The sequence below is a fragment of the Mus pahari genome, chromosome 19, assembly GCF_900095145.1.
Source record: "Mus pahari chromosome 19, PAHARI_EIJ_v1.1, whole genome shotgun sequence".
Taxonomy (NCBI): domain Eukaryota; kingdom Metazoa; phylum Chordata; class Mammalia; order Rodentia; family Muridae; genus Mus; species Mus pahari.
In genome coordinates, this window is record NC_034608.1 from 87,006,020 (window position 1) to 87,020,070 (window position 14,051).

At 51.5% G+C, this 14,051-nt stretch overlaps 1 protein-coding gene across 1 annotated transcript; it reads left to right on the forward strand.

Annotated features, from left to right (window-relative positions):
* Positions 1 to 10,564: 10,564 nt before the first annotated feature.
* Klf2 (Kruppel like factor 2) lies at positions 10,565 to 13,237 on the forward strand. Its single transcript, XM_021219404.2, has 3 exons — positions 10,565 to 10,675; positions 10,950 to 11,763; positions 12,277 to 13,237. The coding sequence occupies exons 1-3, from the start codon at positions 10,604 to 10,606 to the stop codon at positions 12,450 to 12,452; spliced, it is 1,062 nt and encodes a 353-aa protein (XP_021075063.1). The 5' UTR covers positions 10,565 to 10,603; the 3' UTR covers positions 12,453 to 13,237.
* Positions 13,238 to 14,051: the final 814 nt, after the last annotated feature.

Consider the following 14,051-nt stretch of genomic DNA (forward strand, 5'->3'; position numbering starts at 1 on the left):
TCTGCCTCTCTGCCTCTCTGCCTCTCTGCCTCTCTGCCTCTCTGCCTCTCTGCCTCTCTGCCTCTCTGCCTCTCTGCCTCTCTGCCTCTCTGCCTCTGCAATGCTGGGATCGAAGGCGTGTGCCACTGCGCCAGGCTTTTGATGTTGTTGTTCAATTATTTTATGTGTATGGGTCTTGTCTGCATATAGGTGCACCATGTTGCATGCCTGGTGCTTATGGAAACTAGGAGGGGACATCAACTCCTCTCAGAAGGGGCAGGAGGGCCAGGTGTGGTGGCCTGTGCCTTTAATCCCAGCACTTGGGAGGCAGAGGCAGGCGGATTTGTGAGTTCCAGGCCAGCCTGGTCTACAAAGTGAGTTCCAGGACAGCCAGGGCTACACAGAGAAACCCTGTCTCGGGAAAAAAAAAAAAAAAAAGAAGGGGGCAGGAAGAAAGGGGCTAACTCTCTGAGTTTATGATGACATATGTGAACTGGACCGTGTCTACTATTCACTTGGGAGGTAGAGACAGGAGGACCAGGGGTTCCGAGCCAGCTCCTGTCAAAAAAGAAATGATTAAAGAAACAATTTTTAAAATATGGTTTTTATATTAGGGGGATGATAAGACTTGTGTTGGTTGGGGCAAGGGACAATCTGTGGGGGTTTCCCCTCTGCAACAGGAGGCTCAGGGACTGCACTCATGTATCTCTACTTCCAGACTCATCTTATCTGGCCCCCAAAATATGTCTGCTCTTTCAATATTTATTCTTTTATGTGTGTGAATGTGTTGCCTGCGTATGTGTAAGTGCACTGCACCTGTGCTGGCTGTCTAAGGCAGACACTCCACGTGTCTTGGAGTTTCTATCCATTATGGATGGCTGGGAACCACCATTCAGGTACTTAGACTCAAGTCTGGGCCTTCTGAAGAGCAGTAAGTGCTCTTAACCACTGAGACATCCAGTCCCCAAAATAAGTGTTTAAAAAGAAATCTCAGGGCAGGTGTGGTGGTGCATGCCTGTTACCCCAACACCCAGGAGGCTGAAGCAGGAGGATTAGTCACAAGTTCAAGGCCAGCCTCATAGGGAGCCTGGCTACATAGGGAGCCTGGGTTACAGGAGACCCTGTTTCATAACATGGGGAAAAGTTTAAAACAGAAATGAACGTCCAAAGAAGAGAAGCCCTCCGTGTCCCTCTTGGAGGCTCCACTTGGGTCCCCACATTCCTCCACAGCTGTACCAGAAGCTCTTGTCCCTGTCCTGTATAAGGTGGCACATGGCCAGACCTTCCCCCTGAACTGTCTGGGCATTTGGCCAACATTTCCTCAGGGCGCCATCTCTCCTGGGGATAAGCCAGGTGTAACAGGCACTGCCAGGGAGCTGTGCACGTTGTCTGAGTCAGCTCCCCAAATGTGACATCTCTCCTCAGTTACTGTGACATTATTTGTGGTAAAATCACCCAGCAAGAGCCTTAAGGTGACAAGGCTAGAAGCTTTTGAATTTCCTAAATGCCCCCAAGTCTCCTGAGAGGTCTCTGATTAGGAAGGTCATGTTCCTCAACCTGCAATGGCTAGGAAATGCAAATTGCAGCTCGAATGAGCCCAGTTCTCCCCAGCTTTGACACCAGGCCACGTGAGGCGGTCACCTGAGAGATATGGCTAGGTCTAGGGCACGGGGTGGGCAGGACTGGCATCTGTGGTGGAGGCTAGGGAGGCTGACCCTAAAGACTCTAAAATGGGCAGGACTGAGGCTGGAAAACCATGCCAGGGACCCCCACTCTGGTCCCCCCCAGCTTCCTACTCCCTATTCTGGGTGAGCCTTGACTACTCCATTGTCCTCTGGTAAGAGAAAAAGAATTTGGTGATGATTTTAGTGGCCATTATCTGTGGTCCCTGAATTTGAGAAGCTGAGGCAGGAGGATTGTTTAAGGTCAGCATAGGCTATAAGTTAATGCCCAAGCCCAAAAATCAGAAACAATTGCTGATGAGATTGCTCATCACTTGCCATGAAAAACTTACCGGAGTTCAGTTCAGAACCCACATAAGGTGAGAGGAGAGAATTGACTTCCACAGCTTATCCTCTGACCTCCACATACATGCAAGCCATGGCACTCATGCATATACACCCACGCATATGCACATATGCACACAAACACACATGCAACTCTCATCACATACATCCACAATACACACATCCACTCTCTCACACACACTGACACAACCACACACATACACACTGACACACACACACAAAGCACAATAAAACAGGGGAAAGACATGTGTCTCAGTTTAGAGCCCTGGTTCACTTCTGTCCTGTCACCTAGCACTGGGAAAGCCAAGGCAGGAAGACCCAGAGCTGGAGCTGGGTTACTGTGAGCCTCCACGAAAAGAAAAGACCACAGACAGCTAAGTGCCTGGGCTACAGAGGGACCACTGTCAATAATAATAGTAAGAATACTGAGTGAATAAGTAATAAGAAATAAAAAAAAAAAAAAACAAGGAACTATAGCCAGGCATGGTGGCTAGGAATTTAACCCCAGAACTCAAGAGGCAGAAGCAAGGAGAACGTCAGTGAGCTTGAGGTCAGTGTGGCCTGTGTAATGAATTCTAGGCTAGCCAGGGCCAATAGTGTCTCAGAGATGATAGATGGATAGACAGACAGATCTATAGATAGACCTATAGAGGCAGACAGACAGACAGATAGACAGATTAGGGATTCGGGAGATGGATCATAGTAGCAAAGTATTTCTCACAACAGGATGAGGACCCTTGATCCATACCCAGCACCCATGTAAAGAAGACAGACATAGTAGCTCATGCAGTACTGTGGTGGCAGAGGCATGAGAGTCCTGGAGTTTGCTGCCCAGCCAGCCCCACCAAATTAGTGAGCTCTAGGTTCACTGAGAGACCCTGCCTTTAAAAATGAGGTAGAGGCCTATAGGATGGCACCCGGTAATCCCTGGCATCCATGTATGCACACATAGTTCATGGCTGCATGTGGTGACCACAGCTGTGCTGCAGATCAAAGCCAGGAGGACCCCACAAAGCTCCTCTGGGCTTCTGTGATGGTAATGCCAACTGTCAATCTAACAAGATGTGGACTCCCTCAGGAGATGAGCCTCAGGGCATGGCTGCTAAGGATTATCTTGCTGGCCTTAATGGAGGTGCTGGGCAGCCCCATTCTCCCCTGCCTGCCTCCTGAGTGCAGATGCAATGTGACCCAATGTTTCAAACACCTGCTGCATTGATGTCCCCACTATGGTGCACTGCACGTCCAAGCTCTGAGCCAGAATAAACCTTTCTGCTTCAAGTTGCTTTGTATCACAGCAACAACACACTCAAATAAGACAGCTAAACAGTGAGTCCCTGCCTCAAAAAAAAAAAAAAAAAAAAAGGCCCATCTATCTTCAGATTCCTCCAGCCCCACCATTTTGAGCTCCTTCCAATCAAAGCCAAGCCTGAGTCCCCTGCCCCTGCTCAGAATTCACTAGACTCCTGCCACTACCAACTCTTGCCGTCCCAGGACCGATAAGGAGCCAACAACCCTGGCTCATGGCATGCACATACCCGCATGCGGCCTAGTAAATGCACTTTGAGAGGGAACAGTATTGGCAGATACCGAAGATCTTGGAGACTGGTGGCTGCTGGGTGGGCCTGCTGCGTCCACTGGAAGCTGAGGCAGGCTTCACTTCCTCAGCTCCCACAGGAGAGTTGGGATTCTCGTTTGTCCACCATATGGTGTCTGTCATGGTGACTTAGCCCTCTGTCAGAAAAGAAGCCATGACTGGGATGTGGCACTGTGCCAAGGAAACACATCTACACACACTGACGTTTGGTTTTTACAGAATGCCTCATGTAGCTCAGGGTTCCAGGCCCTTGGGGGCACAGGCACTTGTGAAATGCATGACATCGGAGCTGAGACCTGAACTCTGGTCCTCCAAAACAGCACCAAGTGCTCTTAACAGCTGAGCATACCTCCAGCCTTTTCCTTGTTTTAGAGCCACCTGGCCTCAAACTCAGGGCTGACCTCTCATCTAGGCCTTACAGATTCTGAATGACGAGTGTGCTCAGCAAGCTTGACCCCTCTTATCTTTACCAACACACCATGGCTCAGGCTTCAGCTCCTCTGCTAGATGAGGAACTGACATCCAAAGGAGAAAGCCGTGGCGCAAGACCACCGGCTGCCAGAACAAAGCAGGGCTCCAGTTCTGCCAAATATATGAAGGTAGGCGAGAAAGCACGCAATGCTCCTCAGTGCCAGGCTCTGCATACAGTAAGTGATCAATAAATGATGCTCACTCCCCCTATTCGGTCCTACATGTTCAGGAGACGGATGCTTCTGCTGGTGAAGAAATGAGGGATCTGACCAGAACCCAGAGAGTACAATCCACTCCTCTTCATTCCCCCCATTACCTCCACCCCACAAGAGAGTGCTCGCTGAGCAAGCTCAAAGTCCTGGGTCCATCCCAGTGCTCTGGGGGTATGGGAAGGAGGTATAAAAGTGCAAGGTCAGCCTTAGGACATCCCTTGGGTCTAGCCCAAGCTACAGAAGACCCTGTCTCAGACAAACATAAATACGAAAGTCTCAACAACAACAAGCCAAGTGGAAAATGGCTTCCCTCCAGCGTTTGCCTAAAGAGCTGAGAATAAGATGTCCACTTTCATAAAGTCGGGCTTGGAGTGAATGCCCGCTGTACCAGCACCTAGGAGACTCAAGGGACAAGAGGTGGCATGGTGGGGGCCTGCCTCTGTAACAGAGTTACAGAACAACATATCATCTTAAGAAGGAGAAAGGCTGGGAGAGGATAAGGAGGAAGGGCGGGAAGAGAAGCAAGAGGAGCAAAGGAACTTTCTCTGTTTTTGTTTGTTTGCTTTTAATTTTGGAGACAGGTTCTATTTTACTTTGTAGCCCTGGCTATCCTGGAACTCAGTAAGTCGACCAGGCTGGACTTGAACTCCTGCCTCTGCACCTGAGTCCTGGGATTCAAGGTGAGCACTACCACTGGAACACAGTTTCAATAAAAGAAAGTATTCCCCCAAATCCGGGCAGTACCAGGACCTGGCCACCCAGGACCCAAAGTAAACACTAAATGGAAACACTCACTGGGAGATAAAGCTGGATATAGGTTCAATGCTGTCCCTGGGATACCCTCAAGGCAATTAGAAAGCCTTGGAAGCTCAGCTGTATTTTATGTGATGTCTTATCTGGTGCATTCCTGAGTTCTTGCTATCAAGAATTTGAGCCAGCTGCACACAATAACAGTTTTGGATAAAACAGCTGGAAGAAAAAGGGCAGTCTAGAGTCCAGTTGTTGAACATAATTAAAGAAACCTAGAAATGGTCAGGAGTCAGAGGAGGTCATGGGCTCCTGCAATGGCAAAGCCCGCACGTCTGTGCACATACACAGTCTGTGGCTGCAGTGGATATAGGCCATAGGTTTCTTTAGCTCTGTCTACATGCCCTCTGGACATTAACTTTTATTTCTGGCCCAGATTTTGAAACTTGTAAGTTTTCTTGAGTCCAAAGCTGCACACACACACTTATTCAATCCTTTACTCATTGCAGACTTCACAAGGTAGTCACAGATCACAGCCAGACACAACCAATCAAACCCGGCACTGACTTACAGGCTTGAGTCTGGATAGGACGCAAGTTCAGTGCCCAAGGCTCACAGTTAAGGAAGAGCTTAGTCACTTTGACCTAGGCCCTCAATAAACAAATAAATGTGATAATAGTGGATCCATCATAGCTAGTGTGTGGTCGTTAATCCTAGCACTTGAAGAGCAAGAGGTCGAGACAGCAGCTTCTGTGAGTCTGAGGTCATGCTGGGTTTCATAGAAGGTTCTGGACTAGCCAGGGTGACATAAAGACCTTGTGTAAAGAAACAAAACCCTAGAAAAAACTGCATACATGTGTTACATTTTCAAATAATAAATATTCTAAATTGCCAAGAAGAATTTAACAATAATATTGTTTTGTTGTTCTTGTTTTTCAAGACAAAGTTTTTCTGTTTCTCTGTGTAGCCTTGGCTCTCCTGGAACTCACAGAGGTCAGCTTACCTCTGACTCCTGAGTGCTGGGATTAAAGGTGTGCGCCAACACTGCCCGGCTAAGAATAATAACTGAGGCCCAGATCAATGATTGCACCATTTGATTGCATCTGATATCCTAGCCAATGGCTTTGGAGAGAGGGGGACACATGACACCAACCTGGAACTGGTGGTCCCAATACTTGAGGCATCTCCAGAGACTCTAATAGTGACACTACACTAATGAATACTCCCCACCCCCACCCCACCCCGTCATATAGCACCCGCCTTGTGAACGCCTGATCCTATGGCTTTCAGTGCTGGGATGAAAGGTACATACCCACGGCAACCCAAGATGCTACTTTATTATTATTATTATTTTTATTTGAGACAGGGTTTCTCTCTGTAGCCCTGGCTGTCCTGGAACTCACTTTGTAGACCAGGCAGGCCTCCAACTCAGAAATCTGCCTGCCTCTGCTTCCCAAGTGCTGGGATTAAAGGCGTGAGCCACCACTGCCCGGCCAAAATGCTTCTTTTTTTAAGACTACAACTACTTTATTTAGTGTCCCTATATGCATATGTTTGTGAGTGTACATGCCATGGTGTACTGAGGACCTCAGAGGAGACCTTTGTAGGAGTCATTTCTCCCTTTCACTAGGTGCGTCCCAGGGATGGGACTCTGGTGCGGAGCCTTGGTGACTAGTACCTTCACCAATAAACCACTCGCCAGTCCTCATTTGATTTTTGTGAAGATAGGTCCCTCACTTTGTTGCCTAGATTAGCCTTGAACTCACAGCCATCCTCCTGCCTCGGCTTCCACAAGCCTGGGATTGAAGAGGTGTGTCAAAGCTCCTGACTCACCTTGAGCATCTCTCTATATGGTTGTTTTGGATTGTTTCTGTGGCTCTGACAAAAGATCCCTGAGACCCTCAAAGATGTGCTGCTTGTCTAAAGGATAGGGCTGTTGATCCGATGTCAAGCTCAGGGCACACTGGGGCTGCCAAGACGACTCAGCAGCTCAGAGCACCAGCTGCTCTTTCAGAGGACCTGAGTCTAATTCCCAGCACCCACATGGCAACTCACAAGTGTCTGTAACTCAAGTTCCAGGGGAGACTACACATCTATGGTGTACAGATACATGCAAAGCATCCTATAAAGTAAACACAATGTTTGTTTGTTTCTTTTAGAGACTGGGTCTTTCTAAGTAGCCCAGGCTGGCCCGGATGTCACTCTGAGACCGGGCTGGCCCTGAGCTCACAGAATCTGAGTGCTTTTGCCTCCAGAGTTCTGGGTATGAAGGCAAGCACCACCACGCCACCACACTTGGCTTTTTTCTTTTCTCTTTGGTTTTGTTTTTGGCTTTTTTTTTTTAAGATTTATTTATTTTATGTATATAGTACACTGTAGCTGTCTTCAGACACACCAGAAGAAGGCCTCAGATCCCCATTACAGATGGTTGTGAGCCACCATGTGGTTGCTGGGAATTGAACTCAGGACCTCTGGAAGAGCAGTCAGTGCTCTTAACCGCTGAGCCATCTCTCCAGTCCTTGTTTTTGGCTTTTTTGGCAATTGAGAAGCAGAGACAGGAGGATTGCTGTGAATTACAGTCCAGTGAAGGGTACACAGGGTCTCAAAAAAGAAAAAAAAAACACCAAAGACAAAGGCAAAAACAAAGTCAAGCAAGATGGCTCAGTGAGTAAGCTCTTGCTGCCAAGGCTAGATAGATGAGTTCCATCCCTGACACCCACAGCTGTCCTCTGACTTCCACATATGTTCTGTGGCATGTGGATGCCTCCATGGTATGCGTAAACAGGCACACACACATACCCTAACAAAAAATAAAATATAAAAAAGGAAACTAAGGGCTGGTGAGATGGCTCAGCGAGTAAGAGCACCCGACTGCTCTTCCAAAGGTGCTGAGTTCAAATCCCAGCAACCACATGGTGGCTCACAACCACCTGTAATGAGATCTGATGCCCTCTTCTGGTGTGTCTGAAGACAGCTACAGTGTACTTACATAAATAAATAAATACATCAAAAAAAAAAAAAAAGGAAACTAAAAGCAAAAAATTCAGGAAAGAGCAGCAGCAATGGAGGGAGGTTAGAAGATGACTTGGACATCATGTGTGCTGGGGACTAACGGCAGACTGGGCCAGGACCAGCAGCTTCCACAGAAGATCAAGTGGGGCTTGCCTGCAAAACAACAACCACTCAAAGGCCTGGCTCAGGGAGGTCTCAGAGGTACCGGGTTCCAGCCAAGCTCAGCCCAAAGCCACTGCAAAGAAACAGAAGTCCATTCTCTCAGGTAGATGATCCCGGGGCTGACAGGACCCAGCAGAGGCTAAACCAAGGATAGGAAAAACTGTGAGGTTGGACTACATCAAAATTAGAAATGAAAGCCAGGTGGTGTCTGACATTCCACCACTGGCTGAGGTTGGAGAGCCAGGAGTTCAAGATTCCAGTTAGCATAGCAAGTTCGAGGCCAGCCTGAACCTCATGATACCCTGTTTTAAAAGAATGCTAGGGCCAGTGAGGTAGGTCATGGGGTTATAGCCCTAGCCTTATCCAACCACATCAATCCAACTTCAAGCTCAGAACCCAGACAGTGCAAGGGACTGGACTTTACACAAGTCCTGTATGTGTACACACACACACTGATAAACAAATAAATGAATAAATAAATACATGCAATGAACAAAATTAAAAGATGTTTTATTCAAATGTGCTCTGCAGCAAATAATGCCCTCTGGAGAATTTGAAGGCGGGCCACCTACCAGGAAAAAAAAATCTTTCCAAACCTGGTGGCTCAAGCATGGCCATAGGTTCAGACAAAGGTGCCACCACGCCTGGCTAGTGCTCTTGAATATCCTGGTCCCCAGATACTCAAATCAGTAAAGGCCATGGAGTCCCTGGAGTTGAAGTTACAGGCCCCACGTGGGTGTGTGGAACCACTCTTTTTTTTTTTTTTTAATTTGGTTTTTCAAAACAGGGTTTCTCTGTGTAGCCCTGGCTGTATTGGGAGCTCACTCTGTAGACCAGGCTGGCCTTGAACTCAGAAATCCACCTGCCTCTGCCTCCCGAGTGCTGGGATTAAAGGCGTGCGACACCACGCCCGGCTTTGTGGAACCACTCTTAAGCACTGAGCCAGCTCTTTATCTCTTCCACAGGCTTTAAAACACCACTGAAGCCGGGCGTAGTGGCATTCACCAACGTTGGCAAGAGCAGAGTTTCTGCTCCAAGTCACAGGAGTGGACGAGGGGCTGGGTGTGGAATCTGCACCCCATCCCTGCTGGAATCACTACAGCATCCTTCAGCCTTCAGGTCACAGCTTCACACAGTGCCCCCCCTTACCCTCTTGCTTTCTCCAGACCTTGCCTCAAGGTTTGCCTCCGGGTGAAGGTCAAAATTGCACCCATGTCCCTCCCCAGGCCCACCACATACTTCCTCCTCTTCCACTGTTCCTTCTTTTCTTTTTGGGCCCTGTGAGTATTATGCATATTTATCTGACAGGCCCATCCCCCACTGAGTACCCCTTGCATGTCTTGACAGTCAGACAACAGCCCTTCCCTGCACTTGAAGGACTTATGTGAGGTGTATGTGGGAGATGAAAGGGTCCCAGAGACCTTTATGTATTTATCTATCTATTGTAAATTTTAATTATTACATTGCTATTGTGTGTGCGTGCGTGCGTGTGTGTGTGTGTGTGTGTGTGTGTGTGTGTGTGTGTGTTTGCACGTGCGCCAGCGCACTGTGAGGTCTAAGGACAACTTATGAGAACGGATTCTCTCCTCCTTCTGGGAACTGTGCTCTGTGGATGAGGCTTGTAAGCAGACACTAAGCCACCTTGCCTGCCTCCAGTGTTTGCTTCCTTTTTGAGACACGCTCTCTTGTAGCCAAAGAGGCCTTGAACCTAATGCTTTCAATCTCCCAAATGTTCTGAAGACAAGGGTATCCCACCATGCCATGGTGTCTGCCTGTCTGTCTGTGTGTCTCTTTCTCCCTCCCTCCCGTCGTGTGTGTGTGTGTGTGTGTGTGTGTGTGTGTGTATGTATGTGTGTATTAAGGGGGGTACGATGCTCCAGGCTGGCCTCAACTCCCTTTTAGGCAGGCCCCAAACTCTTCATCCTTCTTGTCTTAGCTTCCAAGGTTGCTTAAACAAAGATTTCACAGAGCGTTCCTTGGGTGAGCACTGTGACCCCAGACTCCCCATGCATCGGTCCAGGTTTCCCGGGGCCTGAGGCTGGGGAGACACCGGGGAAGCCTCGTCACCCGTGTTCCCCACGGAGTCTCAGGTGCCACCCCCCTCCCCCGCGCGCGCTAACTAAGCTGTTATGCCTGGTTTGTTGACCCCGTCGCCATAGGGACGGACGGGGGCGGGGCCCGGCCATGGGGGCGGGGCCCGAGGCGCGCAGCCCGGGCTCCCGCAGTAGCCGCCACAGCCACCACCGCCAGGCTTATATACCGCGGCTAAATTTAGGCTGAGCCCGGAGCTCGTCCCCATCCGGGACGCGTTTCCGTCGACGCCTCCTAGCCCGGCCCTCTGTGCCTGCCGCGCCTATAAGGCCTGGGTGGGCCGGGCCACAGCACACACAGTCCCTGCCATGGCGCTCAGCGAGCCTATCTTGCCGTCCTTTGCCACTTTCGCTAGCCCGTGCGAGCGCGGCCTCCAGGAGGTGAGGACAGCGAGGGTCCGCGGGCGGCGGGGTAGCAAGGTACCAGGCCACAGGGTGCAGGGGCGACTATTGGAGATGACAAGGTCCGGGGTGCGGACCGCCTCAGGGTGTGAGGAGTTAGACCTCAGGTTGTGGGACAGGAGGTGGGTGCAGGGACTGAGGACACGCGCGCTGAAGGGATGCCGTGCACCGGTGCAGACCTTGAGGGCCTAGGAGTTAGACTTTGGGGTGCAGGAGGCGCCCCCACTCACGTCCCGCGCCCTGTCTCCTGCAGCGCTGGCCGCGAAATGAACCCGAGGCGGGCGGCACCGATGAGGACCTAAACAGCGTGTTGGACTTCATCCTCTCCATGGGATTGGACGGTCTGGGCGCCGAGAATCCTCCCGAGCCCCCGCCGCAGCCCCCGCCGCCTGCGTTCTACTACCCGGAGCCGGGTGCTCCGCCGCCCTACAGCATCCCCGCGGCCGGCCTGGGAACGGAGCTGCTGCGCCCCGACCTGGACGCGCCTCAGGGGCCGGCTCTGCACGGCCGCTTCCTCCTCGCGCCTCCCGGGCGGCTAGTGAAGGCCGAGCCCCCCGAGGTGGACGGCGGCGGCTACGGCTGCGCTCCGGGCCTGGCCCACGGACCGCGCGGGCTGAAGCTCGAGGGCGCCCCAGGAGCGACAGGTGCATGCATGCGGGGTCCGGCCGGCCGCCCCCCGCCGCCCCCGGACACGCCACCGCTCAGCCCCGACGGCCCCCTGCGCCTCCCCGCGCCCGGTCCCCGCAACCCGTTCCCGCCGCCCTTCGGTCCCGGCCCCAGCTTCGGCGGCCCCGGCCCCTCGCTGCACTATGGGCCGCCTGCGCCTGGCGCCTTCGGTCTTTTCGAGGACGCGGCGGCGGCGGCGGCGCTGGGCTTGGCTCCACCTGCCACGCGCGGTCTCCTCACGCCGCCCTCGTCCCCGCTGGAGCTGCTGGAGGCCAAGCCCAAGCGCGGCCGCCGCTCCTGGCCCCGCAAGCGCGCCGCCACGCATACTTGCAGCTACACCAACTGCGGCAAGACCTACACCAAGAGCTCGCACCTAAAGGCGCATCTGCGAACGCACACAGGTGGGCGCCTGGCCTCATTCACGGGAGCTGCGGCAGGGGGATGGCCGCGAGTTCAGGAACAGGCTACTGAGGGAGACCCTGTGTATCCTCCAGAAGGGGAATTGATACTGTCCCCAGAGTCTGTGACACTGCAAGGGGGTGTGGCAGTTTAATGGGTTGGCTATGGGGGACTCACGTCTCAAGAATTCGGGACAGTGCAGGTTTATTAGGGTCTATGAGGGACATAATTAAAGAAGCTGTGGAGGGCTGGGCTGGGGCTTCGCACTGTGGCCTGAGCCTGTCATCTCAGTACTGAGGAGGAGAATCAGGAACTCAGATCTAATCTCAGAATGTTAGGGGAGGAATGCACCTGAGCCTGCTAGTGGTCCGTTTCTGCAGCCCAAGGTTCTCTGTTTAGATTAGATGTGGGTGGAGATGAGAATGGAGAGGGAGGGGACAGGGCTATCGGGTGCTGGGTGCCCAGAGCAGTCTTTCGGGGAAATTGAAGCTCAATGTCATTCCTCTCTGATGCAGGTGAGAAGCCTTATCATTGCAACTGGGACGGATGCGGCTGGAAGTTCGCGCGCTCTGACGAGCTTACTCGCCACTACCGAAAGCACACAGGTCACAGACCCTTTCAGTGCCACTTGTGCGACCGGGCCTTCTCCAGGTCCGACCACCTGGCCCTGCACATGAAGCGACACATGTAGCCTGGATCGACTCAGCTAGCCCATGCGCGACTGTGGCGGGTTCCACGCGCGGGGCACGGTCCCCTTGCAAACTGACTGCTATTTATTGGACCTTAGGACAGAGCCAGACAAGTGTGACCACAGGAAAATGACTCTACCACCAGTTCTGGCCCCCACCTTGCCTGAAGGCCCCAGGAAAGAAGACAGGAGTCTGTGAAGAATGTTTTCAAAATGGTGCAATAATTGACTTATTTCCCTCGGGTCCCCACTAGAGGATCGAGGCTAGATGCCTTGTGAGAAATGCCTTTGAGTTTACTGTTCCCAAGGTTTTTATAATATTGTATATAAGTGACTATGGCCGATTGTATTTCTATAAGGGAGACGATGGCATCTCTGCCGCCTGCTTCGTTTTTATACGACTTTTTTAATTAAAGTTTTGGATCTTTGGAGGAATCACGGTAGTGGTGTGCTGGGGCTGGGGTGGGTCCTGAGTGCCTGTGGCCAAGGTCACCAGCTGCAGCCCCCAGCTGCCAGGGCCTGTGGCTTCTCTATACATGTAAACATGGTGTTTTAGGACTGAGCACTGGTTATTTTAAGTCGGCTACTTTGAGCCATAATTTGCCTCCCCCCTCGTATCCCAGAGTGGGAAAAGCGTTGGCTCCACTGATGTGGCCATTCCTTTTTTAGAAAGAAAAAAGAAAAGAAAATTAAAAACCTTTTCTTGGTACCATCTTTGGGTTTAGCCAAACTTATGGGGTATGCAGGTGTTTTGGTGTGTGTGTGCTCGTGAGCCTGTGGCGGGTGTGTGTGTGTGTGTGTGTTTCCACCAAGGTTTCTCTGCAGCCCTGACTGTTCTGGAATTCAGGCTGGCCTAGAACTCAGAGATCCGCCTGTCTCTGCCTCCTGGGCGCTGGGACTGAAGGCCCGCCCGCCCCTCCGCTCATCTCTTTTTCTTAGTATGCAGACTAAGCACAAGCTCAGGCCCCGCTGCCTCTGCCTCTTAGATACTGGTTTATGGCCTTTTTATAGGGGTAAAACCCGTGGTGTACGCTTTTTTCCTTTCATTTTCAGGGGCTTTCCCTCCTTTTTGCACTGTGTTTATTCTTCTGTGTTTTGAAGGGTTGCGTAGGTGGCTGTGTAATGTGGACACCAGAGGAAAACTTGGAGAGTTGCTCTGCTCTGTAGCTCCTGGGACTCAACTCTGGCCTTTAGGCATGGCTGCAGGCACCCTCACCCAGTTGAGCTGTCTCTCTTGGTCTCACCACAGAGAACGGTTACATGTGGCATGGTGACTTGTGACACCTGGCTTGACATTATTTTGGACAGCCTGGGATGACGCGTCCCTCATGCCTGGGGCACGCTGGTGGTGGTGGTTTTGAAGTCGCCCACTGTGTTGTGTGGAAAACTGCAATGCCTGTGCCTTTCATTAGTAGGTGCCTCCACCCAGGGCCCCAGTAACCATGGCTACTGACAATTGCCCAAGTTACTTCCAGAAAGTGAAAACCCTTACTGAGGTAGAGCCCAGTTTTAAAGCGCTCTCACCCCAGTTGCGACAGCAGCAGGGATTTCCTCCATCTCCATCCTCCCCCTCCCACGGGGACCTGGAAACAGCTGACAACT

Coding starts and splice junctions, on each gene's coding strand:
- Klf2 (XM_021219404.2), top strand. CDS start 10,604: ATGGCGCTCAGCGAGCCTATCTTGCCGTCCTTTGCCACTTTCGCTAGC. Junction 10,676..10,949: donor GCGAGCGCGGCCTCCAGGAG/GTGAGGACAGCG, acceptor TGTCTCCTGCAG/CGCTGGCCGCGAAATGAACC. Junction 11,764..12,276: donor GCATCTGCGAACGCACACAG/GTGGGCGCCTGG, acceptor TCTCTGATGCAG/GTGAGAAGCCTTATCATTGC.